Below are 27,988 nucleotides of genomic sequence, written 5' to 3'. Positions count from 1 at the left end.
AGTCAGTTCAAAAATAAGGATAGCATATCAAAAACTGGTATGGGCACGACCAGCTGGATTGCCTTCCCCTGTCTTGAGAAGCTCTCTGAAAGAATATATAAGCCATTTAAAGGCACTCGTATTCCAAGTTTTGCTAACTCTGGGCACAGAATGGAACTAATGCCTAATGGATTTACAACCAGTAGGATTCCTTGGTTAACTCAGAAATACAGCCAGACGTTCTGTCAGATGTCTGACACATTAGGACAGTGGTTCCTCTTATGATTATCCTTTACAAGCTCAGCTATTTTAGAAAAATTCCCAGCAACTAAATTCTAGGATCACAGGTAAGTCTCAAATACCTGTTCTCCCAATTAATTAATAAATGGCTGATCTGATTTTCAACTCCATTTACCTTTTCTCCACAACTAACACCATATACAAAAAAAAAAATTGAGCAATTTGACTTTTGAAATTTTCACTGGAACTGGACTCCATTTTTTTATTGGAAATTTCAGATTTTCACTACCCATTATGTGAAGACTTGCTTTCTGGCATCTCTCCTGAAGGGGCTCACTCTCTTAATAAGGATATTCTCCTTGACATGGATTCGCTAACAGAGTAAATAGTTTCTTTCCACCAAACCCCCATCAAATCCTTCAAATTATTTGAACACATGGATTACATCTATCCTTAACCTCCCATAATTCATAGAATACAAGTGTAGATTTATAATTTGTCCTCATGCTGTAATCCTTCTGATCCCAGGAATTTTATAATCTGAATCCAAAATGAACCAAAAAACATATCTCTCCTAAGCACAGTCCAGAGGACTGAATACAGCACTCCACATACTGTCTTATTCAAGCTTTGCACAACTTCCAATAATTCATCTTCAGCACCTATGATATAATGTTGAGATTCTGTTAATCTGTTCCATAATTTTTTAATAGATATTAACATCTTTCTATTTCCATATAATTACCTAGCTCTTTTTGTATATACATTGGGATAGAGGTTTGCATTTGGTTACATCTTATGGACAAGGAATAATGTGCCACAATATTACAAGTTTAGCAGTAACTTCATTCTTTTCCAACTTTCTTAGATTCGAATGAATGAACTCCAAATGCCAACTACACAATCCAAGGACAAGGCTGATATTTATTGGTCATCTCCAACTGCCCTTGACTTGAGTATTTATTAAGCAATTTCTGAAGGCAATTTCGAGCCAATAACTTACTATATAAGGAGTTATATAAGGACAAGGGTGGGTAATACCCAGAAGAACATTAGTAAGCCTGAAGGGTTTCTGCAACAGTTCCAGTTTAATTGTCATTGAACCATACATGAATACAGCCAAACAAAACAGTGCTACTCCTGGGCCAAGATGCAAACCAGAGTACCAACAGTCATACACAGCACATGGCACGGTTAGCACATATAAGACAGCAAGTATCCATAAGAGAGCAAACACATCTAAAATAGCAAGTGCATATAAGATAGCAGTAAAATACAGTCACACAATAAAACAGTCCAAGTCCCTGAGTCCATGAATGTTGCAGCAGTCTGCAGTCAAACACAATATAGCTTGTATTCTGCTGAGTGAACAGTGGGGGGGTAACGCTGTGCCACATTGCCCAGCACTTCGGTGGAGCGCACTGACCCTAATGCCTCTCTCCTGGGCGGCTGCAAATAAGCGACACTGTGCTTGAGGCATATGACCGAGACCTCATAGCTTCCCCACCATCGACCAAAAAAACCGTGAATCGGACTTGCAGAATTCCACACTAACAATGCTAAGCAGTGTCTTGTGATCACAAGAAAAGTGATTAAGATGATCACTTGTTGTTAGACTGCACACCGCCGTCGTGTAAGACACCTCCGATGCCTCTCTGACGCAGGCAATAACCCGATTTGCATCAGGTCCAGCTCCTTCAGTTTCTCCACTGCCATGCAACTTGCAGATGGGGTAGACCTGCAGTATTTAATGTCCAGCAGGGTCTTGCAATCATAAAAAATATGTTTAAAAAAAGGCAAATAAGAGAAAATCTGCAGATACTGGAAATCCGAGCAACACACACAAAATGCCGAAGAGTTTTGACTCGAAACGTCAACTATACTTTTTTTCCATGGATGCTGTCTGTCTTGCTGCGCTCCTCCAGAATTTTGTGTGTGTTGCTTTAAAAAAGACAATCGTACCTTTGGTTAGCCCTGTAGAAGCAACTGCTTCCATCTTACTGGAAGTGATCAGGTGGCTTCAAGATCACCATTGCAGGACTAAGTTTATAATCTACTTAACTGAATATATAACTCCGAACTGCTGAGAAGGGATTTGAACCAATGGCACTGAATTACTGGTTCAAGCCTCTTCTTAACCACTGTTCTGTCTCACTTTGCCCAGTCACATAATCTATCATGTTCTGCATCCAAAGTTCTACAGAACCTGCATTAAAAAGATTACTCATATTCTGCCCGTCTGGAACTAAATTATTAGGAAGCAGTGCTGAGTCTGTACAAGACCTTACTTGGAGCACAGTTGACCTGTTGGATTTCCATTACAGGAAATCATGGAAAAGATTTAGAGGGTCAGACGGTATCAGACTGAAAGAGAACAAGAATGAAAATGGAAAAAAAATGCATGTTTTTATGATTATTGATAAATATGCTGAAGAAAGTATCATTGGAACCTATTTATTGGTCAGCATAAAGATCATGAGTGGATGCAGAGGTGAAATTTCCCACAAGATAAATTCAAGGTTGAGGAATCACGGCAGAATTTCCCAGCAAAATGCAAGTGCACAGGGAGGGGAGAGAGTCTACAGAAGATGTGGCCTTTCTTTTCTGTACGAACTAGACAAGCATTGTTGTTCCTCCAGTTCTAATTAAATACTTTCACCGCTGGACTCCTTTTGGATTTGAACTTGCCAGCAAATTTTGCTTTCTGAGGAGCCTGTGATGGTCATCTAATGTGGTCCTCAATAATCAATAGAGTTGACTGCAACATCAAAGCACAGCAAATTTTCCATCCTCGTATCAACACTGATAAATCCTGCAAGTCTGAATCTGAATGTGGTGTAAAATAAATATAGAAACATAGAAAATAGGTGCAGGAGTAGGCCATTCGGCCCTTCGAGCCTGCACCGCCATTTATTATGATCATGGCTGATCATCCAACTCAGAACCCTGCACCAGCCTTCCCTCCATACCCCCTGATCCCCGTAGCCACAAGGGCCATATCTAACTCCCTCTTAAATATAGCCAATGAACTGGCCTCAACTGTTTCCTGTGGCAGAGAATTCCACAGATTCACCACTCTCTGTGTAAAGAAGTTTTTCCTAATCTCAGTCCTAAAAGGCTTCCCCCTTATCCTCAAACTGTGACCCCTCGTTCTGGACTTCCCCAACATCGGGAACAATCTTCCTGCATCTAGCCTGTCCAATCCCTTTAGGATTTTATACGTTTCAATCAGATCCCCCCTCAAGCTTCTAAATTCCAATGAGTACAAGCCTAGTTCATCCAGTCTTTCTTCATATGAAAGTCCTGCCATCCCAGGAATCAATCTGGTGAACCTTCTTTGTACTCCCTCTATGGCAAGGATGTCTTTCCTCAGATTAGGGGACCAAAACTGCACACAATACTCCAGGTGTGGTCTCACCAAGGCCTTGTACAACTGCAGTAGTACCTCCCTGCTCCTGTACTCGAATCCTCTTGCTATGAATGCCAGCATACCATTCGCCTTTTTCACCGCCTGCTGTACCTGCATGCCCACTTTCAATGACTGGTGTATAATGACACCCAGGTCTCGTTGCACCTCCCCTTTTCCTAATCTGCCACCATTCAGATAATAATCTGTTTTCCTATTTTTGCCACCAAAGTGGATAACTTCACATTTATCCACATTAAATTGCATCTGCCATGAATTTGCCCACTCACCCAACCTATCCAAGTCACCCTGCATCCTCTTAGCATCCTCCTCACAGCTAACACTGCCGCCCAGCTTCGTGTCATCTGCAAACTTGGAGATGCTGCATTTAATTCCCTCATCCAAGTCATTAATATATATTGTAAACAACTGGGGTCCCAGCACTGAGCCTTGCGGTACCCCACTAGTCACTGCCTGCCATTCTGAAAAGGTCCCATTTATTCCCACTCTTTGCTTCCTGTCTGCTAACCAATTCTCTATCCACATCAATACCTTACCCCCAATACCGTGTGCTTTAAGTTTGCACACTAATCTCCTGTGTGGGACCTTGTCAAAAGCCTTTTGAAAATCCAAATATACCACATCCACTGGTTCTCCCCTATCCACTCTACTAGTTACATCCTCAGAAAATTCTATGAGATTCGTCAGACATGATTTTCCTTTCACAAATCCATGCTGACTTTGTCCGATGATTTCACCGCTTTCCAAATGTGCCGTTATCACATCTTTGATAACTGACTCCAGCAGTTTCCCCATCACCGATGTTAGGCTAACCGGTCTATAATTCCCCGGTTTCTCTCTCCCTCCTTTTTTAAAAAGTGGGGTTACATTAGCCACCCTCCAATCCTCAGGAACTAATCCAGAATCTAACGAGTTTTGAAAAATTATCACTAATGCATCCACTATTTCTTGGGCTACTTCCTTAAGCACTCTGGGATGCAGACCATCTGGCCCTGGGGATTTATCTGCCTTAAATCCCTTCAATTTACCTAACACCACTTCCCTACTAACATGTATTTCCCTCAGTTCCTCCATCTCACTGGACCCTCTGTCCCCTACTATTTCGGGAAGATTATTTATGTCCTCCCTAGTGAAGACAGAACCAAAGTAATTATTCAATTGGTCTGCCATGTCCTTGCTCCCCATAATCAATTCACCTGTTTCTGTCTGTAGGGGACCTACATTTGTCTTTACCAGTCTTTTCCTTTTTACATATCTATAAAAGCTTTTACAGTCAGTTTTTATGTTCCCTGCCAGTTTTCTCTCATAATCTTTTTTCCCCTTCCTAACTAAGCCCTTTGTCCTCCTCTGCTGAACTCTGAATTTCTCCCAGTCCTCAGGTGAGCCACTTTTTCTGGCTAATTTGTATGCTTCTTCTTTGGAATTGATACTATCCCTAATTTCTCTTGTCAGCCACGGGTGCACTACCTTCCTTGATTTATTCTTTTGCCAAACTGGGATGAACAATTGTTGTAGTTCATCCATGTGATCTTTAAATGCTTGCCATTGCATATCAACCGTCAACCCTTTAAGTGTCATTTGCCAGTCTATATTAGCTAATTCACGTCTCATACCTTCAAAGTTACCCTTCTTTAAGTCCAGAACCTTTGTTTCTGAATTAACTATGTCACTCTCCATCTTAATGAAGGATTCCACCATATTATGGTCACTCTTACCCAAGGGGCAATATTGATTGAATCATGGAATCATTGAATTGTACAGCAGAGACATAAGTCTTTTGATCTACTTCGCCCATGCCAACCACGATGCTTATCTACCCTAATCCCATTAGTCTGAATTAGGCCTGTAATTCTTTGCACCTTTTCTATCCAAGTACCTGTCCACATATCTTTCAATTATTATAATTCTACCTGCCTCCACCACCATCTCTGGTTTTTTTTTCCAGATATTCACCATTCCCTATGTAAAAAACTTATTTCTCTGATATCTTTTGAACTTCTCTCTCACCTCAAACTTGTGCCTTCCAGTTCTAGACTACCCAACCTATTCAATCTAACTGCAGCAACATCCAGATGAGTCTTATCTGCACTTTCTCTACTATGCCTATGTTACTCCTGTAGTGTGGTGACCAAAATGACGCACAATACTCCACAAGCAGACTAACCCATGTTTTGCACAGTTGCAATGTGACAAATGTAATAAAAATGTTTTCCTTACACAATTCTTTCCAGAGTTGGAAGTAAGTGTTTTAATTCACTGAAATGCAAATGAAATGCTAAGGAATTAAAAAAAATAAAACACTGAAAATCTGAAATAAAAAGAGATAAATATTTTTAATATTTTCTGTGTTTTTTATCTGAAAACTTGTGATTGGTTACCAGAGAACATCTTGCAGGCAGGAACAAAAAGTCCTTTAATCTCAGAAAAGCCAAACTATTTTCTCACTCTCTGAACAGAACAGCATCAGCAATAACACTTACCAAACCCCACCACAGTGCATCTGCATAGGTATTGAAGTCTTGAGTACTGTTTCTGGCATTATCATCTTTCTCAACCAGATAAACAAGGAATGAGGCCAAAATGAGTGATAGGAATCCGATGTACCAGGCAGTGATGAGTTCCTGAGAAACATGGATAAGATCTATTAGTGCCTTTCAAGTGGATAAACACACAGGTCCCAAATGCACCCTCAAGGAATTGTTAAAAGCCATCCAACTCTTACTAGTTTGGACACAAATAACTCCACATGGTTGAATTCTAACTGCCCATTCAGTTCAGGGGCTGCAAGAACAGATGATAAATCTGCCAATGCTAGTGGTCATCAAAGTCCGCTAGTGGTCATCGAGGTCCATGAGTGGACATATTGAAACAAATATTGCTTGGCTTTTTATGGAGATACATTACTTCTAGTCCCATTAGCCCTCACCTTTGCTAAACTCCCAGAGCTAGGCCTATGTGGTGAACAGCTCACCATGCCTGACACCATGGCTCATTTCTGGAAATCATATGGGTCTGCTCAGGCAGAGTTTCACCAAATGCTTTGCCTGATCAGCTCTTAGCACATTTGTTCCTCTATGTACTGGATCCTAAATGAACATCACACACATCCCTAGTTTAAGATGTTTCTGAGTAGATCAGTTTCTTCTTCTCTGTAAAGCCTATCTTCTACACTTCCAAATGTTCCTCAAAGCTTAAATTTGTGTACTGAAGAACACAGAACTCATTCCATCCAAAATGCCTCTGATGCTTTGATCTTGAACCATTCATGAAAGCAGTGCTAATTTTAGATGAAAAATTTACATACTATTTTTGCAAATAGCTATTAGGTTCATCAATTTTTGGCATGCTATCAGACAAAATGTCTGCTGTTATAAGAAATGGCAACTTCCAATAATCCACTGTACAAACTATAGAATCCTGCTTGGTCTATATTCAGCCAGTGAAGATAGTTTGTTATGTGCTAATATTCAATATTTCTGGAGGGAAAAAAACTGTATATTTTCTCTTAATTTGTATCCTCTGTTAGTGCTGCATCACATGACATCCTAAGATGAATTTATGATGAATGAAAACCAGATTCTATAATTGGATCCATTTAAAAAATCAGTAAACATAAATAATGGGAAGCATTAAATCAGAATATGGTTCACTGGTTAGCCAAAGATTTTATTGAGTTTCTGAAAAGACTTCCTGACCTTGCTGTGTGAACAAATTGCGGAACCTAAAAGTTTCCACGTGCCTCCTCTTCGGTCCATCCGCAACATGCGGAGTATTTGTAGAAAACGCAAACTTCGTAGGGATGTCGCCACAATGTTCTGCAAAGTCCCCACTGCAACAATTACCACAGAACCAATCAAGACGATGATATCTGGAGAGATACAAGGAAAATACTTTAATTTGAAAAATTCCTTTGGTCAAATCCCCCCAAAAAAGTCAAACATTTAGGCAGAGCTTAAGCTTCCCAACGGAAGCAGTTACATGTCCTAAGGGGCCATTACGGGAAATAGAAGTCGTCCGGAGGTAGAAAGAGGCACCTTAACTTGAGGCAAGAGACATGACCAACCGTGAGTAGAGTAGGCACTGGAACACATTAAGAACCATAACTCAGCAGGCAGTGAACATTCGTCGTCACACACACCTGAAACTCAGCAATCTCATCCAACCTTACCAACCAAACAGACATTATTAGGGATGCATAAGTTAGCGACCAGGGTGCCCAACAGTTTCGTGACACGGCTCAAGTTCATGCAATTTAACAGTTGGTAAGCTAAGTAGACCCTCTGAGCTTTCTCCACAGATCTACAGAAAACAGGACACACCGTGATGCAGTGCTGGCCAGAACCAAAAGGTGAAGTAGAGCCAATCAGTGAACCTGCAGACCCTGGGGATTCCTCTTGAGATGTTCAAAGCAACTTGGCTTCATATGTGTGGTTTTAGGCTAAGTACTGCATGATAGGCGATAGGTCAAGAACTATCTTTGAAGATTATAAGACCTTAAGTGATTGGTCAATCGCACTAACTAGAATAGTATAAAGGTAGCTTGCTGAACACCAGCTCTATCCCAACTACCAGTCAGATTCCAATCTGAATCCTTGTCAACGTAGTTTTCGCTGTTGTGATTGTCTTCGCCTTGCTGTTCCTTTGTGTGCTGCTTCTATCATTCTATCCATCTCAACTCACTGCCATTGTCGCCATCTGATAGGCATTCCCAGTTTGCATTAATTTTTTATTTTAATTTAGTCCCATTAATGAAGGATAAATATGCCTGGCATGATCTCTATGAGTCTGAAGGCAGTGAAGCCTTGAATTCTAATCCTGCTAAGAAACAGGAACTACAGAGAATGTGTCAATACACTGTTACATACCTGGAGTATGGTTTTATTCCATTCCCATCAGATCAGTAATCCTCCATTTGTCTTATTTATAATATTATACTGTCTAATGAAGCCATGAAACCATCAAGATTGCAGGAACACTTCCTTAAAAGACACCCTGAAAAGGCTACTTATGGTTCCAGAGGATGAAAGAAACATTTGAAAAGTGTTGCACGCTCGAGTCATTTGCCAAGAAAGCTAAAAATGACCTTGATAGGATTTGAATGATCTGAAAATTCCAGAATAGGTATTAACCTGCTTCCTTGCGAGATGAAAGAACAGGAAGAGAGCTTGCAAGAAGAAATTGTCGAAATTCAGAATGATGAAGAAGCAAAGGTGCTTTCTAAAAATGTTTGCTTTTGTGGTATGTGGCTACACTACCACACAAAGCTTCCTGATCTTTGGAGAAGAGCCAAACTGTTCTTCATTGCATTTCCATCCTCCTACCTTGTTAAAAGAGGCTTTAGTGCAGTGAACCACATACTCAAAAACATACAAAACCAGAAACTGCTTGGACATTGTTACGTGTGGGGACTTAAGGCTCTTACTGTCACAACTTGAACCAGACATTTCAACTCTTGCTAAGAACCATAAAGCTCAAGGATCACATTGATATCGGAGCTGCTGTACAATGCACAGGTACTGTGCAAGCTAGGTTTAAAGACAAATAAAAATTTAAAGCAGAATCATTTTTCTCATGTTAGCATATGGTAGACATGTTTTTACACTATGGGGGTGCCAGAGTGTATATTGTGCCTTAGAGGGGTGTTGACAAGTATGAAGTTGCTTTAGGGGGGGCATTGGAAAATATCAAGGTCCTTTAGTGGGGTGTTGGAAAATACGCAAGAGCTTTGGGGGGGGGAGCGTTGGGCTACAAATGGTTGGGAATCACTGAGACCGATTCTTCAAAGGGTGGCTGTCAGTCGAAGTGGCACTCTCACCGGAGTGGAAAGGTTGCACATTTCTGTCCCATAAACACTCAGCTAACAATCTAGCACAGTGCTAATAGGCTGCTGCGCCATTAGATGTCCTGGCTTTTAACTGAAGTGTTAAACCATAATCCTATTAAAAATACATAAAATTTCTCACGATACAATCCCATGTTTAGATCGGCATGCATCTCTCAAGCAACAGGTGCTGAGTCATTGTTGTGTGTGGGAGGGCCCCATTTAGTTTGTGGCTTTCCTACAACATCACAGAGACAGCACTTCAAATATATTAATTGGCTGGAATGCACTTCGGGAAATTTATGGCCGTGAACAGCACTGTGTAAAGGGATATTCTCATTCTTTCTATTTTGTTATGCTGATACCTTTTGCCATGGAAAGTGGGAAATGTAGCCCAGACTCCATATCCAGCATTGCCTGGTGATGGCTTAAATGGAATGGCAGAAACCTAGAAGAAGGCTTCAGTGCGTTCATGGAATGGGTGGGGTGAAGTTGATCAACCAGTGAATTAAGAACAACAAAGGTAAATGAGGGAAATTACTTTAGTCAGAGGGTGGTAAATCTGTGGAATTTGTTGCCACAAGTGGCTGTGAAGGCCATGTCATTGGGTGTATTTAAGGCAGAGATAGATAGGTTCTTGATTAGCCAGGGCATCAAAGGGTATGGGGTGAAGGCAGGGGAGTGGGAATGACTGGAAGAATTGGATCAGCCCATGATTGAATGGCAGAGCAGACTTGATGGGCCAAATGGCCTACTTCTGCTCCTATATCTTATAGTCTTAAGGTCTTATGGAAATTCCAACTGGGCCTTTATCTGCCTTCAATCTGTGACCATTTACCATGTGGCTGGTTAGAGATGTGTAGAGAACTAAATTTCTCTGTAGTTAACAGCCAGAAAGATCCTGGATATATTCTGAAAAAGAATATTCCCAACTCTGATCTCGTTTCATTCCATGTGATTTTTGGATTGTTATAATTATTCATTACCTCATTCCCTTTTGCTCCCACCTACCTCTCTAACCTTACTCCATTCCATCCACTCAACACTTCCTCCATCATCACACAAGGCACATCTCTCTCTCTCTCTCTCTCTCTCTCTCTCTCTCTCTCTCTGTCTCCAACTCCAGGATAAAGAAAAGCTTATGGTGCTATTCAATGAGTTACAATTCAAAATAGGGAGAAGCTGTTGAAGATGGGTTTGGAGGGGTTTACTGGCCAATCTGCATTTGTTTTTGTTTTTGAAATGTTTTTCTGGTTTGCAGCCAATATCCAATGTGTTTTAGCAGTAAGACCCACAATATTCGAGGGCTTGTGGTGATGAAGGAGAGGATCATGAAGTGTGCAAGAGAGAAAGTGGTTCAGACTTGAAGGGGCACACGAAGGCCAGGCTCAGATGCTTACTCACAGCAGAACTGGATGGTAGGTCTTGGCTCTTTATGGTTCTTTCCTCCATTTTATCTGGACAGCCTGGGATTAGGTTTGAACTGAAGACCTGAGTCAAAGTGGCACTCAGAATAAGGATGATTACTTGTGTTAAGGTGAATATGGTGGTCAGACATTGGGCGTGGCAAAAAGTATCCCTGGAGATTAGGTATACAAGTGAAGAACATTGTGGGTCTAGAGTGACAATAGCAGTGAGGGAGGCCACAAATGAATGTGGTTTCATGCAGCAGCCAGTGGATGAGATGCTAAGAGATGTTTTAGGGGAAGCACTGCATGATAGGTGACAGGCCTGGGACAGGAGGGAGGACAAGTTTGGAGATGATGGTGATGGTGAACACTGGGTTGTATGGTGGTGCCAGGAAGTGGAAGTGAAATAGAGGTCAGTGTAAATGATAGATATGAATGGTTTGATATGGGTGTGAAATCAGTAGAGACTTGAAATCTTGTGGTCTCCTAATCAGAATGGGGGCCATGGCATTGCAGTGACAGTATCAGAAATAGCTAGCCTTATCCACTTGTCTCACACACACAGAAAGATTGTGTCCTCAGTTAACCTGTTCCACCTACCTCCAGTATTTGAAACAAGCATATTCCTGTTCCGCTGCTTAGCATACCTGTCAGATTTTGTGGTTAAAATAAACCACCAATCCTTTCCTAATCCATCCTTCCATGGTCAAAATTCATCTGAGTTTCACACACGCTCAGCCATATAAACTCAATCTGATTCTCTTCTGAAAAATTTGAACTGTCTGTTCGAATATAAAGACAATCAAAATATATATTGCTTCTTTTTTACGAATAATATTTCTTGGAATCCATTTAGCAACTAGATACTTAAACTCAATCTGAGTTCTAATTTTGGAGGATTTTGAATGAAAAGTCTCTGCACCATAAGCTTTTCTTTATCCTGGCTTATTTTTCTCTCATGATTTATCTAAATCTTCTCCTGCCTCTATAGTCTTAAATCTAAACTTTCACAGGCCTTTTCCACACTAAATTAAATGCTTTTTTATGGCATAAAATGCATTTACTACTAAGGTCTTAAATATCATTTTTGCTCAAGTAAAAACCTTTGAGATGGCTTTTCCTTGTCCTAAGCCAGCACAGTATAATAGCTGAGGAAACTGAAACTGCTTCAGTTAAACTTAATTGATATCTACCAATGAAAGCGGACCTTTAAAGTCCATGGCATTATTCAAAGAGTTGTAGTGGCCAAGATTCCTCTCTCAAATTTCTAATTGGTCATTTATTAAATTACCAAAAATGTAGGGTGGCTGCTTAGATCAGACATCCCACCTCTCTTGGAAGTTCTGGGAGTCTCCCGCATATCAATAGTGGTTCCCTGTCGCCCGGAAATTATGTACAATATCCTGGAAATAGATTTTTTGAGAGGGGGAGGGAGAGGGAGAGTGAGTATCCAGATTGGTCTCTCTTTGTGCTGAGAATGGTCCCCAAGCACTGGGCCGCGAGCAAACGATATGATTTGGCGATATGAGTCAGCTGCACCTTTCCTCATTCCCTGTCACGCCCACTGTTGGACTTGAACGCACGTGAGATCATTACCCACGCATCATCTATGTCAGCGCAGGAAGGAGATCAACTCCTCGAGCTTGCAAATGACAGTGGGCTGAAAAGTATGATTGACATAACATCTCTGCCAGCATTCTGGATCAAAGTCAAGGCTGAATATCCTGAGATAGCCACGAAAGCACTGAAAACATTGCTTCCATTTCCAACATATCTCTGCAATGAATGCAACAAAAACTAAACTGCGGAATAGACTGGACATAAGGAACCCCCTTCGAGTGTCACTGTCTCCCATCACCCCTCGATGGGACCGTCTTGTTGCAGGAAAACAAGCCCAGGGCTCCCACTGATTCAGCGATATTGGTGTGTTGCAATGATTTTATATGTTCATACGGGGAAAATATGTGCTGTGTGTTTAATATCCAAACGTTACTTAAAATGTTATGATGCTATTGACTTATAATTGACTTATCACTATATTCATGCGAGGGAAATATGCGCTGTGTGTTTAATATTAAATTCATTAGATAAACCCTTTTAGAAATGAAATTGAGTGTATATTAGCCACTTAATAAGTGACTCATAGTTGACTTATCACCTATATTCTGGTCTTAACAACGCACTCCCCCCCACCCCCCCGTCAGCCGGTCCGCAAGAATATTGTCAATATTAAATCGGTACGCAGTGCAAAAAAGGTTGGGGACCCCTATCCTATGTGATGAGGCCAAACTCCCTGTAGAGTTGCTTAAAGTTGTAATAGAATAAACATGATAATATAATATAATGTAAGTACATGTTTTAATGTCATATTTTCTGCATATACCCAACTTGGTTTGCAGATTAGACAAAGTACCTAAACAAAGTATTACGTACACCCTTGGAGGTTGACCAGGGGGTGGGGGGGATATGGGGTTGCAGGTGATGGGGGTGCTACCTCTCTGAAATGAGTTTTTGCAGGGTGGGATGTCTGTTAGATAATAATAGTAGCAATATGTTAGAATAAATTGGAGGTGAGTATTTTCTGGCATATTATACCGGATTTTGGGTCCAGCAGCAACTGAACACCAATAGCCCTCAATAAGGTTATAAGACTATAAGATGTAAGAGCAGAATTAGGCCATTTGCCCCATCGAGTCTGCTCGACCATTTCACCATGGCTGATCTAATTTTCCTCTCAGCTCCAATCTCCTGTGTTCTCCCTGTATCCCTTCATGCCTTGACCCAGAAGAATTTGTCAACTTCTGTCTTAAATATACATAAATACTTGGCCTCCACAGCTACCCGCGGCAAAGAATTATACAGATTCACCACCCTCTTCCTTATCTCCATTCTAAAAAGATGCGCCCTATTCTGAGGCTGTGTCCTCTGGTCTTAGACACCCCTAACATAGGAAACATCCTCTCCACACCCACTCTGTCAAGGCTTTCACCATTCAATAGGTTTCACTGAGGTCACCCCACGTTTTCTGAATTCTATTGCACACAGACCCAGAGCCATCAGACGCTCTTCATATGACAAAACATTCATCTTGGAATCATATTTGTGAACTTCCTTTGAACCCTCTACAGTTTCAGCACATCCTTTCTTAGATAAGGGGCTCAAACCTGCTCAAAATACTCCAACTGAGACGTCACCAGTGCTTTATAAAATTTCAACATTATATCCTTGTTTTTCTATTCTAGTTCTCTTGAAATGAATGCTAACATTGCATTTGCCTTTCTCACCACAGACTCAACTTGCAAATTAACCTGAAAGAATAATGCACAAGGACTCCCAAGTCCCATTGCGTCTCAGTTTTTTGTATACTCTCTCCATTTAGAAAATAGTCAACCCTTTTATTTCTTCTACCAAAGTGCATGACCAGACACATCACAAAACTATATTCCATTCGCCATTTCTTTGCCCATTCTCCGAATCTGTCTGCCTTAGTGGCCTCTTTACTTCCTCATAACTACCAGCACCCTCCCCCGACCTATCTTCATATCATCTGCCAACTTCGCAACAAAACCATCAATTCCATCATCCAAATCATTGACATAAAACATAAAAAGAATCGGTCTCAACACAGACCTCTGTGGAACACCACTAGTCATCTGCAGCTAGCCAAAAAAGACTCCCTTTATTCCCACCCTCTGCCTCCTGCCAATCAGCCACTGCCTTATCCATGCTAGAATCTTTCCTGTATATCATGGACTTGTAGCTTGTTAAGCAGTCTCATTTGTGGCATCTTGTCAAAGGCCTTCTGAAAATCCAATCATACAACATCAACTGAATCTCGTTTGTCTATCCTGCTTGTTACTTTTTCAAATAATTCCAACAGAATTGGTCAGGCAATATCTTCTCTTGAGGAAACCATGCTGACTACAGCCTGTTTTATTATGTGCTGCCAAGTACCCTGGGACCTTATCCTTAAGAATTGACTCCAACATCTTATCTATCACTGAGGTCAGACTAACTAGCCTATAATTTCCTCTCTTCTGCTTCTCTCCCTTCTTGAAGAGTGGAGTAACATTTGTAATTTTCCCTTCTTCTGGATCCATTCCAGAATCTAGAGATTCTTGAAAGGTCATTACTAATGCCTCCACCATCTCTTTAGCTACCTCCTTCCGAACTCTGGGCTGTACACCATCTGGTCTAGGTGACTTATCTACCTTCAGACCTTTCAGTTTCCCAAGAACCTTCTTCTTGTTATGGTAACTTCACACATTTCATGCCCCCTGACACCTGGAACATTCACCATACTGCTCGTGTCTTCCACAGTAAAGACTGATGGAAGATGTTTATTCTGTTCATCCTCTGTTTCATTGTTCCTCCATTACTACCTCTCCAGCATCATTTTTCAGCAGCCCAATGTCCATTCTCACCTCTCTTTTATGCTTTATGTACCCGAAGAAACTTTTGGTATCCTCTTTCATGTTCTTGGCTAGCTTATTTTCATCTTTATTTCATCTTTACCTTCTTAATGACTTTTTTTGCTTGCTGTTTGTCAGTCTTTAAAAGCCTCCCAGTCCTCTAACTTCCCACTAATCTTTGCTGTATTATATGCCCTCTCTTTGGCCTTTATGTTGGCTTTGACTTCCCTTGTTAGCCATGCTTGTGCCATCTTGCACTTAGAATACTTCTTCCTCTTTGGGATGTATATATACTGTGCTTTCCGAAATATTTCCTGAAGTTCCAGACATTGCTGCATTGCCGCCATCCCTGCTAGTTCTCAACTCTGGTCAACTCTTCTCTCCAGCCTCTGTAATTCCCTTTACTCCACTGTAATACTGATACATCTGACTTCAGTTTTCCCTTCTCAAATTTCAGAGTGAATTCGATCATATTATGATCATTTGCCCCTAAGGTAAGGGTCACCAACCTTTATGGAAACACCGCGGACCAGTTTAATATTGACAGTATTCTTGCGGACCAGCTGACCGTGTGGGGTGTTAATCACCACTGGAATATAGGTGATAAGTCAATCCTAAGTCACTTATCAGTGGCTAATAGACTCAATTTTGTTTCTAAAAGGGTTTATCTAACAAATTTAATATTAAACACACAGCACATATTTTCCTCGCATGATTATAGTGATAAGCCAATTATAAGTTTTAGAGGGGTTCCTTGTGTCCAGTCTATTCCGCAATTTAGTTTTCATTGCATTCATTGCAGAAAACTCTGCTTCGCAGAGATATGGTGTTGGAAATGGAAGCAACGTTTTCAGTGCTTTCGTGGCTACCTCAAGATATTCAGTCTTGATCCAGAATGCCGGCAGAGATGTTATGTCAAACATACTTTTCAGCCCGCCGTCATTTGCAAGCTCGAGGAGTTGATCTTCTTCCCGTGCTGACATGGATGATTCACCGGGGACCCATTCCTTTGCACGTCTTGGGTCATTTGCGGTTGGGAAGTAAAGCTCGAATTCTGTTGACAATGAAGATAGGTGTTCGCGCACCAGCTGTGAGCCTCAGCTTCTCCCAAATTCCCAGCTAATGTTAGGAACATGTCAAATATGCCCCTATCCACTAGCCATCCCCACAGTTCCAGTTTGGCTCTGAAAGCAGATACTTTATCTGCCAACTTGAAGACAGTTGTCATTCTCCCCTGAAGTGACAAATTGAGTTCATTGAGCAGGTTGAAGATGACACACAGATAAGCGAGTTTTGATATCCACTCCTCGTCACTGAAGTGTTCTGCCATTGGTGACTTTTTTCCTGAAAAAATCTCCGTAGCTGCTCTCTTAACTCAAAAACCCTGGCCAGCCCTCTCCCCCTTGATAGCCACCTGACTTCAGTGTGTAAGAGAAGGCGTTTGTGCTCTGCATCCATTTCCTTGCAAAGCTGCTCAAACAGACATGAGTTAAGGGTTTTTGCTTTGATGTGATTGATAACTTCAACAACGTCACTCAATACACTGTTTTTCGGCTATCCAGCATTTTCGTGTGTGTGACACAGTACGTAGACTGGCATTGAGGAGCAACCTCTTTGACTCGGGTAGTGAAACCAGACTCGTTATGCCGTTCCAACAGCTGTGCTTCGATGTCCTCCGTGATGTCATCGATTCTCCTTGAAACTGTGGTAGCTGAAAGAGAAACCTGTACCATCTTGTTAGCTGCAGCTTCTCCCAACAGTTCACGGCACATGTCCTTGGCAGCAAGCAGAATCAATGCTTCACCAACAGTGGTAGGCTTCTTAGCCTTAGCAAAATTCCCCCTTCTGTAATCCAGCAACCAATCTGATTTTCCCAACCTACATGCATATTGAAGTCCCCCATGACTTGTAATATTGCCCTTTTGGCATTGTGATGGGGTCCTGAATTACCCCTATGAACTGTGCTTTTGAAAAGAGAGAGAGGTATTTAACACCAACATCTGGTTTTGAAAAGAGAGGGAGAGACGAAGACTAACTTTTGGACTATCACTTTAAGGCACAAGGAGGAACTGAGAATAACTTTTGGATTTCTGCTGAATTGGAGAGAGAGGGGGCGCCGAGCAGCTCATAAGTCGTTATGGTGACCAAGGGCGGTGTTATTTGAAGGACAATCGATGTTATGATTTTTTTCGGCAGCATGTTTATACTTCCAAGGACATTTGCCTGCTTATACATTTTTTACACAGACAAAGGAAGCAGGAGTTATTTGAAGGACAGTTGGTACTCAGTACAGTGAGATAAATAGGAGGTCAGATGATGGACCTCAGACACATGTTTTTGGACACTGAATGAGCTTTGTTGTGCCCTCAGAAAAAGTGGGTTTTTGGAGGATCGATCAGGCAGATCGATCAGTGGGTCTTGCAGTGAGAAAAGGGATTGACCGGTTGGGAGTTGTCCATGTGTCCAACTTTTGCCTCGGTTGATAGCTCCACCACAGAAAAACGGTCCCCTTTGCTGTGGTCACAGTCGGTGACTTTTAAAGGATTTCAGAGGAGAATGGGAAGATCGACGGGGTCAGCTCATCTCACCCTCTCTCTCTCTCCATCACTACTCAACTCAACACCACGAACTGAACTGAACTTTACTCATCATCGTAAGACGGTATCTTTTTACCCCTAGACTTGAAGAAGTTTGGTTTTCATATATAGTCCACACTTACTTATATATAATCATTGCTAAACTGTTTGATTTATCTACATTTATATTACTGTATTGCGTAGTTACTAATAAATATTATTAGTTAATAGCAATACTGGACTCCAATGTCATGGTCCGGATCGGGATCTCTTTAAATTTACTTTGTTTATGTTATGATCCAGACCGTTGACTTCCTGTTTCCCTTTGGTTCCCTGTTTTCCCGTGTCCCTTGGCCTTGGTGATTAGAGGCAATTTACTCTCAGCTGAACTGGTATAGTCTCCAGCTTTCAGCTGTTCGGCGCGGGAGCGTTTGCAAAGTCACCAAAGGTACGGTGTGCCAATATCATCTGGCCGGAGCAAGCCTAGTCTCTGCCGAAGCGAGTGCCGGTAATTCACCTTTCCTCACCAGAGCAACCCTGTCCAGTTACCTCACCAAAGCGAGCCTGCAAAGTTTCCTCACCGAGGTGGGTCCGTCAGTTAACCCGCCGGAGGGAATCAAGAACCGCTGTCTACTGTTCCCGGGCCAAGTCAAGAGCTCGCCACTACCCAGAGGCTCCAAGTCAAGTCCTGGCTCCGGGGGTATTCAAGTACCAAATCAAGTCCTGGCCCTGGCGGCATCCAAATACCAAGTCAAGTCCTGGCCCTGGCGGCACCTAGGCACCGAGTCAAGTCCCGTCCCTGGCGGCATCCACGTATTGAGTCAAGTCCCGGCCCTGGCGGCATCCAAGTTCCGAGTCAAGTCCTGGCCCTAGCAGTCTGTGATTCCTGTCCTACCCCCCTGTCTGAATCCCTTCTCTGCCCTTCTCACCTCTAGCCCTTGTCTGCAGCCCTCATCTGTACTTCGTAGTTCTATCGCCAGACCTAGATAGGTACTGTCTGGTGGTTTTTCGTGTTGGTCTTGTCTTGTCCTCGCCTCCGTGGGGCAAGTCAGGCCGTCTTGCCGTTGCCCGCGGGGGGGTCATGTCTTGTCTTGTCTTGTCTTGTCCTCACCTCTGTGGGGTAAGTCAGGCCGTCTTGCCATTGCCCTGCGAGGGTTCATGAGTCCCGGCCCTATGTCCTGTACCCAAGGAGGGGTCCCGGCTCTCTGAGTCCTGGCCCTCTGTCCTGTACCCAAGGAGGGGTCCCGACTCTGTGTTCTGTGTATGTGTCCATGGTTCCATGTACCTGCTCTCCCAAGACCGAAGCTCTGTTTTTCCACGTTCGTCCCCTCCCTAGCCCATGTCATGTCCATGCCTGGTTCTGGGGTCCTTGCCCAGTCCCTGGATCGGAGTCCGTACTGTAGCCTCTTCATGTCGCCTCTAGTTTTGGGATCCGATTCCAAGTCCTAGCCCAGACCCTTAGTCCCAGCCTAATCATAGTCCTGAGTCCTTGTCCAATTCGCTGTTCCTGCTCCTGCCTTGCTCTCCTGGTATCGAACAATAAACTAAATTTAATTAACCTCACAAGATGTGTCTTGCATTTGGGTCCACCCTTGCTCCCAATGCCGGCCCCCATTGTGACATCCAAAGTGCTTTCCATCTCTGCTGGTTCTTTAACCCATCACGGGGTACGTAACAGCATGCATTTTTTATCTCCCATTGTAACCTGTAGGTAACATACTTACTACTGTTTGGGGGTCTGTATAGTACTCCAAGCAGGGTCTTTTTACCCTTGCAGTTTCTTAGCTCTATCCACAATGATTCAACACCTTCCAAGTCTATGGCACCACTTTCTAATGATTCATGTAATACTTGCACACATACGTTAATCAAAAACCTTGTGAGAGATTTTGCTCTAGAGATTCTTACCATCCATTCAATGGCAAAGTACAAATCTGTCTACAAAGCATCTGGAATTTGTATGAACTGCACATCACCTTAACCAATTGTGAATTCCACAATCCAACCAATCATAAAACAAGAAACAGTTGCTGGGCATCCAGAGTCACACATACAAAATGTTGGAGGAACTCAGCAGGTCAGGCAGTATCGATGGAAAGAGACAAACAGTCAATGTTTCAGGCTAAGACCTTTTATCATGAAACGTTGACTGTTTATTCAAAGATCTAATTATATTTATTATTGAAGTATATATAGCATATGCAACCTTGAGGTTCACCAAGAACCCATTAAAAAAAGGAAGACCAGCAAACATCTAACGTGTAGAAAAGAACAATGCAAATAATAAAATAAAGCAAATAACATTCTGAACTGAAGTTCACGAAAGTAAGTACACAGCCACAAAACCAGTTGCAAGTGATCCAAGAGCCTGTTAGTTACACGCCACAACCTCAGTTCAACACAGAAATTAAACCTCGTGTTGCAGCGAGCTGAACATTGGCCCATTCCTTGCCCCCAGACCCAACACCCTGACTTTTTCAATCTGGTCCAGCATTTAAATTGGCCAAACCTCAGTCTGTTCTTTGTTCTCAGACCCAGGCCTGGGGCCTGACGCCTTGACTCTGAATTGTCTCAGTCTGTCACCTCGAATCGGCTCCAAGTCCGCTCCATCAATAGTCAAACATTGGTTCATTCAGCATCCTTGGGCCTGGGCCATGCTGCCTCGATTTGACGCATTCACACCATGGCACAACCGTCCTGCACCTTCGAGATTTCCATTTACAACACAAACAGGTTGCGCCGGTGGTTCAAAAGCTCAGTTCCGAAAGGGAAGTTACAGTCAGTGATCATGTCTGATATATAAGTGTGATTAATACAGTAATTTATAGTTTTGTTTATTTTGTTTGCTCCCAGCAAGTCATCGCCGTGCTTCACCAGCACCATCTTAAACCTGAGTTCCTCTAGCGTTTTGTATGTATCACAACTACAGTCTGTGAACTGCACATAGCAATGCAATTACCAGTATCTGTACATTCTGAGTGAAGGTTAAGCAGTTGCTGTATGAAATGGCCTGCCCTCACATATGCCTTTCAATAAAAGGCTGAAATGCATGGTAGGGTATGAAAATGCTCCACCTACTTGACGCATAAAGACCTATCCTGCCAGTAAGTGTCACTAGATTAGGACTTGTTAGGCATGCTGGTGTAAGTCCATTTAACAATGTAATATGTCTTAACTACTGCCAAACAACCTATCAGCTCCAGAATCTCTTTCATATTTAATCATCATTGGTATGAAAGAAAAATATAACTTTTTAAAAATTTCTGCTTCTTTTGTCTTTCTGTCTGTCCTTCTTTCTAAAATCTCATTGAAGCATTCCTCTTTATAGGGTCATAGAAATGCACAGTTTATAAACAGGCCCTTCAGCCCATCTAGTCCCTGCTGAGCCATTTAAACTGCCTATTCCCATCAGCCGGCAGCCGGACGTAGCTCTCCAAACCCACTATTATCCAAACATCTCTTAAATGTTGAATTTGAAAAATTTGTAATTTATATGATATGACAATTAATTGAATATAACAGCACTTGTCCTTTCAAATTGTTAGGTGCCCATTACTGTGCCTTCAATAGGATTGGTTCACTACCATGATATACAGTTCATACTGACTGAATCACTAAGGTCCGTGAGGGGATCCAGGAGTGCCCCTATTAACTGTTTGAAGAGAAACAGAGAGAGAATTATTTACCACCGATATGTTGCTTTTGAAAAGAGAGAGAGAGAGAGACGAAGATTAACGGTTGGACTGTCACTTTAAGGCATTGGAAATAACTTTGGATTTCTACTGAGTTTGGAGTTGGAAACAGCACCGAGAAGCTCGAAAGTTGCTATGGTGACCGAAGGCAGATCGTTGATGTTACTTTCAAGGACTTGTTGCCTGCTTGCATTTCTTTACAGACAAAGGAAGGAGGGACTCTTTGAAGGACAGGTGATGCTCAGCCTGGAGAAATAAATAGGAGGTCAGATGATCCAGACCTCAGACACATGATCTGGACACTGAATGAGCATTGTTGTGGCCGCAGAGAAAGTGGCTTTTGGAGGATCAATCAGGCGGATCGATCCAAATTGCTATTACAGTGAAGGAGAAGGGGTTGACTGGTGGGGAGTTGTCTATGTGTCCACCCTTGCCAGGGTGATAGCTTCACCACAGGAAAACCAGTCCCCCTGGTTAAAGTCACAGTCGGTGACTTGTGAAGGATTTCGGAGGATGGCGAGGAAATTGACGACAGCAGCTCACCTGAAGACTCAACTCACTCTCTCCATCGCTACTCAACTAAATACCACGAACTGAACTGAACTGAACTGAACTTTACTCAACATCATAAGACTGTATCTTTTTACCCCAGACTTAAAGTAGCTTGGTTTTCATACATATATTCCACACTTACTTTTATATATAATCATTGCTAACCTGTTTGATTTATCTACATTTATATTACTGTATTGGGTAGTTACTAATAAATATTAGTAGTTCATAGCAATATTGGACTCCAAAGTGGTTTCTATTTCTGCTGGTTTCTTTATCCCCGTCACGGGGTACGTGACATAAATTGGGATATGAACAAATTGGTCGGGAGGCTGGTTTGAATTGATTGGGGAAAATCCCTTTTGATTGGGACTTTTGATATGGTTGTGTGGGAAAACAGCAGAAATGGATGTTGTGGGATTTCTGAAATCACCAGACCTGGTGACTTTGAAGTTAACTAAAAAGTATGAGTTGCGGGACATTGCTAAAGAATTGAAAGTTGAGGTAAAGAGAGGTATGACGAAAGTAGAAATTCGAAGGAAAATAGTTGAATATTATATAGATAAGGGAACATTTGGTGAGGAGGCGTTAGAGTTGTTTGTGGAAGGTGAACCTACTGAGGATGAGTTTAAGCTTCAGTTGGAAATATTAAGGAGGGAGCATGAACTGAAATTAAAACAGCTCGAGAGAGAGGCTAGAGAGGCAGAAAGAAAGAGACAGCTTGAGAGGGAGAAATGGCAACGTGAAGATCACGTGGCAGAAAGGCAGAGACAGTTTAAAAGGGAGAGGTTGCAGCAAAGAGGTTTAGAGTCGGACCCTAATGATTTTTACAGCTCGGAAGGGCTAGTTTTGTGTGATGAATTTAAAAGTTGTGTTCCTGATGAGATAAGGGCATATCCAGTGGCAGAGGATGCCCCTACCCTGCAGGGGTTTGATAAGAAAGCAGACGAAGAAGTTTTAACCCATGGGGTTGAGTTTACTCCAGAAAAGAGTTGGCCAGAGAATAGCTGGGAGGTTCAAGATGACCTTGAATTTGAAACTAGGACAAGTGATGACAGCCCAGAAGAGGCAGTTGTTCCGATTGAATGTGTTCGGGTTGTTGAAGTACCTGTGGATTCACAGGGTACTGAACCTTGTGTTGAAACTCAGTTAAGGTCTGAGGTGTCTGACTTGGTTGAGAGGGAACGCAGTTTTAGTGTGTCAGATGATCTTGGTTCAGTGAATAAGGGGTTAACCTTGGTACCAGTGGAATGTGAGGATTCTCAGTTATTTGTATTTGACCGTGTTTTACAAGTTGGTCATGAAGTGGAAATTGGTGAGTTCAGTTTTGTTGAAAATAATGGAAAAAGTGTTGTTCCTGGACTTTTAGTTAAAGTGATGGAAAAGGTTGGATTGGTTGCACGACCTTTGACCCTGCTTGCAGGACAAAGGCCTGCTGAGACAGGATGCGCTAGTTTGTTGAATTTTGTTTGGACATTTGAGCACCTGCAAGGTCATACTGTTATTCAGTGTAATGCTATGGAAGCAAGGCGTAGTGAAGGTCGGAGAAACTTGATAAAGAGATTGGTTAGCCTCTTTCATAATGTTTACGTAATTCTCATCAGCCTGATGATGATACTGAATTTAATAAACAGTGGAGGCATGTTGACAGCTCTCCAAGATAAGAGTGTTTCAGCAATTCAGCTGATGAGCAAAGTTGCTATTGAGACCTACAATAGAAAAACCAAAGGTTTAAATTATGATGTGTCACAGACTTTTCTACCTTCCAGATTTCAGCAGGACTTAGAGGGTAGTACAATTGATAAGAGTAAGGTGTATAGGAAAGGTTTGTCTTTATTGAGAAAGGAACGTACTGAGGAACAGAAGCGAGATTCTGGAATGGTGGCTTTAAGAGAGATAGCTCTCACAGGAGAGGAGGTTCAGAGAGAGTCAGTGGGATATTACCTTAAAGATGGGGTGTTGATGAAGAAGTGGAGACCAGCCACTGTGCCTGCAAGTCACGTGGTGGTTTTGAAAGGTTACAGGGCTGAAATTTTAAACGTGGCTTACAGTATGCCTTTAGGTGGACATCATGGAGTGAGAGAGACAGTGAATAGGATTGTGAAGGAATTTTACTGGCCTAGTTTAAGGAATGATGTAGTGAATTGTGTGGGCCCATCGCAAAAGACTGCAGCTGATTATCAGTATGTGTTAACAATTGTGTGTGCTGTGTCTAGGTCCCCTGAAGCAATGTCTTTTGAAAACACCGAGACCAAGACTGTGGTAACAGCATACAGTAAGTTTTACACACTGGCAGGTCTGCCCAAAGAAATTCAATTTGACCGGGGTAATAACTTTACTTTGAGAACGTTCCAGGGGATAGCTAGAGAATTAGAAGCTAAACACATGGTGTCATTTACATATCACACAGAGTCTAAGGGAGCCTTGGAACGGCTGAACTCAACTCTTAAGACAATGATTAAAGCACATTGTGTGAGAAATGAGGAAAATTGGAACAAGGGGGTTCCCCTCTTCTTATTTAGTGTTGGACATTCGATTCAAAAGGCAGTGAAGGGTAATTTGTTTGGAACCTGTGTTCAGTTACAGGCCAAAAGGACCTTTGACCCTACTCAGAGAACTCTGGAAGGGATTTAGTAAGCTTTGTGACTTTGCCAAGGGAAGTTTATAAAATAGTCGAGTCAAAATAAGACACTTGTTTACTGGAATTGCAGCTGGGAGAATTGCTGTAGAACAAAATGGAGTTGTGAAATTTGATAATGGAATTACTCATTGAATCTAGACTCACCTGGATGTCAGAATTCCATTGTTTTGAAAAATATTACTGATAAGGTCCACCAGTTGGACCCAAAACTGAAAAACAAGTAGAAGGACTAATTGGTGGTTTGAATTGGTGCACAGGTGCAGTGCATGACATCATTATGAATTTAGCCCAGTCTATGAAATGGCATCTTCACAGAGTGAACTTTGAGGAAAGTAAAATGAGTGAAGAAGAAATTAGAAACAAGAAAGAACAAAGAAAGAGAATGGATAACTGTACTGATAGAGTGGGGAAGGCTAAATGCCTTATTAAGATTTACTTGTTAAAAGGATACTGGGGTGTTCCTTTAATAGAGAGGGCTAAAGAGATATCAGCATTTGTGACACTGTCTAGACTGTATGCATACAATGTTTTACACTTCGGGATGAAAAATCCTCTAGACACATTTCAAAGAATAATCAATTCGGTGATTAGAGGGTTAGAAAACACAGAGGCCTATATTGATGACCTAGTGGTCTGGAATGACACGTGGGAAGAGCATATTGCAGCTGTAGAAAAACAGTTTGACAAGGCCACCTTCCAAGGCCACTCTTACTGTGAACCTCGCTAAAAGTGAGTTTGGCCATGCCATAGTTACATATCTGGGATATATGGTGGGCTAAGGCCAACTGGCTCCTGTACAGGCCAAGGTTCAAGCTATTCCTGAAGTTCCTGTTCTAACTAACAAGAAAGCTCTAAGAAGGTTTTTAGGGATGGTTGGGTATTATCATAAGTTATGTAAGAACTTTGCTGACATCGCTCTTCCCCTAACAAAACTCCTGGGGAAGAGTGAAAGATTTGAATGGAGTCACCTTTGCCAGGAGGCATTTGAACATCTGGAAACCATCCTGGGTTATCATCCTGTGCTCAAAGCACCTGACTTTTCAAAGCCATTTTCTATAACAACAGATGTTAGTGACGAAGCTGCTGGGGCAGTACTGTTACAGAAGGGAGTGGATGACATTGAACATCCAGTAGCTTATTTCTCAAAGAAATTTAATGTGAACCAGAAAAATTATTCAACTGTTGAGAAGGAGTTATTGGCACTTATTCTGGCCTTACAACATTTTGAGGTTTATACTTGTCCTGCCCAAAGACCTCTTGTGATTTATACAGATCACAATCTGCTGGTGTTTCCAACTAAGATGAAGGATAAGAATAGAAGGTTGTTAAATTGGAGTCCAATATTGCAGGAAGGTGACTTAAAAATCAAACATATAAAAGGTACTGATAACATCATAGCTGATTGCTTATCCCGATGTTAAGTTGGAAACTGTAACCATTTTTGCCTTGTCATCTGATGTTTTTTCCCTGTATTGTTTAAAACCCTGTGATAGACATTTTAAAAAAAATCGTCTTCGACAATTTTTTTTTCCCTTTAGAAGGGGAGTGTGAGGGGATCCAGGAGTGCCCCTATTAACTGTTTGAAGAGAGACAGAGAGAGAGTTATTTACTACCAATATGTTGCTTTTGAAAAGAAAGAGAGAGAGACAAAGATTAACGGTTGGACTGTCACTTTAAGGCATTGGAAGTAACTTTGGATTTCTACTGAGTTTGGAGTTGGAAACAGCACCGAGCAGCTCGAAAGTTGCTATGGTGACCGAAGACAGGTTGTTGATGTTACTTTCAAGGACAGTTTGCCTGCTTGTATTTCTTTACAGACAAAGGAAGGAGGGACTCTTTGAATGACAGGTGATGCTAGCCTGGAGAGATAAGTAGGAGGTCAGATGATACAGACCTCAGACACATGATCTGGACACTGAATGAGCATTGTTGTGCCCACAGAGAAAGTGGGTTTTGGAGGATCGATCAGGTGGATCGATCCAAATTGCTATTCCAGTGAAGGAGAAGGGGTTGACTGGTGGGAAGTTGTCTATGTGTCCACCCTTGCTGGGGTGATAGTTCCACTACAAGAAAACCTTGTTAAAGTCACAGTCGGTGACTTGCGAAGGATTTCGGAGGACGACGAGGAAATCGATGACAGCAGCTCACCTGAACACTCAACTCTCTCTCTCTCTCCATCACTATTCAACTACATACCATGAACAGAACTGAACTGAACTTTACTCAACATCGTAAGACTGTATATTTTTACCCCTAGACTTAAAGAAGTTTGGTTTTCATACATATATTCCACACTTACTTTTATATATAATCATTGCTAACCTGTTTGATTTATCTACATTTATATTACTGTCTTGGGTAGTTACTAATAAATATTAGTAGTTTATAGCAATATTGGACTCCAAAGTGGTTTCTATTTCTGCTGGTTTCTTTATCCCCGTCACGGGGTACGTGACAGGTCATATACAGCTTATACAGACATCCCACCCTGCAATAACTCACTTCAGGGAGGTAGCACCCCCGCCCCCTGCAACCCCATATCCACCTCCCCCCGCCCTCAGTGATTTTGTCTAATCTGTAAACCAAGTTGGGTACATACAGAAAATGTGACATGAAAATATGTACTTATATTATATTATCATGTCTATTCTATTACAACTTTGAGCAAGTCTACAGGGAGTTTGGCCTCATCACGCAGGACATCTATAGGGTAGCTCCTTAGCAGCCAGCCAGCTAGTTTAAATAATGTTAGCTATGCTAATGAATGAATGACACCTGTTAAACTCACCTCAACATGTTATTTACATTTTAACCCACCATGGGCAATAGAAAAGTCACTGTTGCAAACAGTGCAGCAAGCAACACTGTCATTATTTTTGAGGTTGACTGTAAAGTCCACCCACAGAAAAAGCTGATAGGTCTACTTAGCAGGGGTCCCCAACCTTTTTTGCACCGTGGACCAGTTTAATATTGACAATATTCTTGCAGACTGGCCGACCAGGGGCGAGGATGTTAATCATGACCGGAATATAGCTGATAAGTCAATTATATGTCAGTTATAAGTGGCTAATACACTCAATTTCATTTCTAAAAGGGTTTATCTAATGAATTTAATATTAAACACACAGCACATATTTTCCTTGCATGAATATAGTGATAAGTCAATTATAAGTCAATAGCATCATAACATTTTAAGTAACGTTTGGATATTAAACACACAGCACATATTTTCTCCATAT

At 41.8% G+C, this 27,988-nt stretch overlaps 1 protein-coding gene across 1 annotated transcript in view; it reads right to left on the bottom strand.

The window, feature by feature from the left end:
* Window positions 1-27,988, bottom strand: part of kcnq3 (potassium voltage-gated channel, KQT-like subfamily, member 3) — a 397,673-nt gene that overhangs the window by 103,161 nt on the left and 266,524 nt on the right. The window contains exons 4-5 of the mRNA XM_072260735.1: window positions 7,342-7,514; window positions 6,127-6,267 (exon numbers count right to left, since the gene is read on the bottom strand). Of these exons, the coding sequence (XP_072116836.1) occupies window positions 6,127-6,267; window positions 7,342-7,514 (314 nt within the window). The remainder of the gene's footprint in view (window positions 1-6,126; window positions 6,268-7,341; window positions 7,515-27,988) is intronic.

Source organism: Mobula birostris, chromosome 1, assembly GCF_030028105.1.
Source record: "Mobula birostris isolate sMobBir1 chromosome 1, sMobBir1.hap1, whole genome shotgun sequence".
Classification (NCBI taxonomy): Eukaryota; Metazoa; Chordata; class Chondrichthyes; order Myliobatiformes; family Myliobatidae; genus Mobula; species Mobula birostris.
Note: the sequence above shows the minus strand (reverse complement) of the source record. Positions and strands in the feature narration are given on the sequence as shown.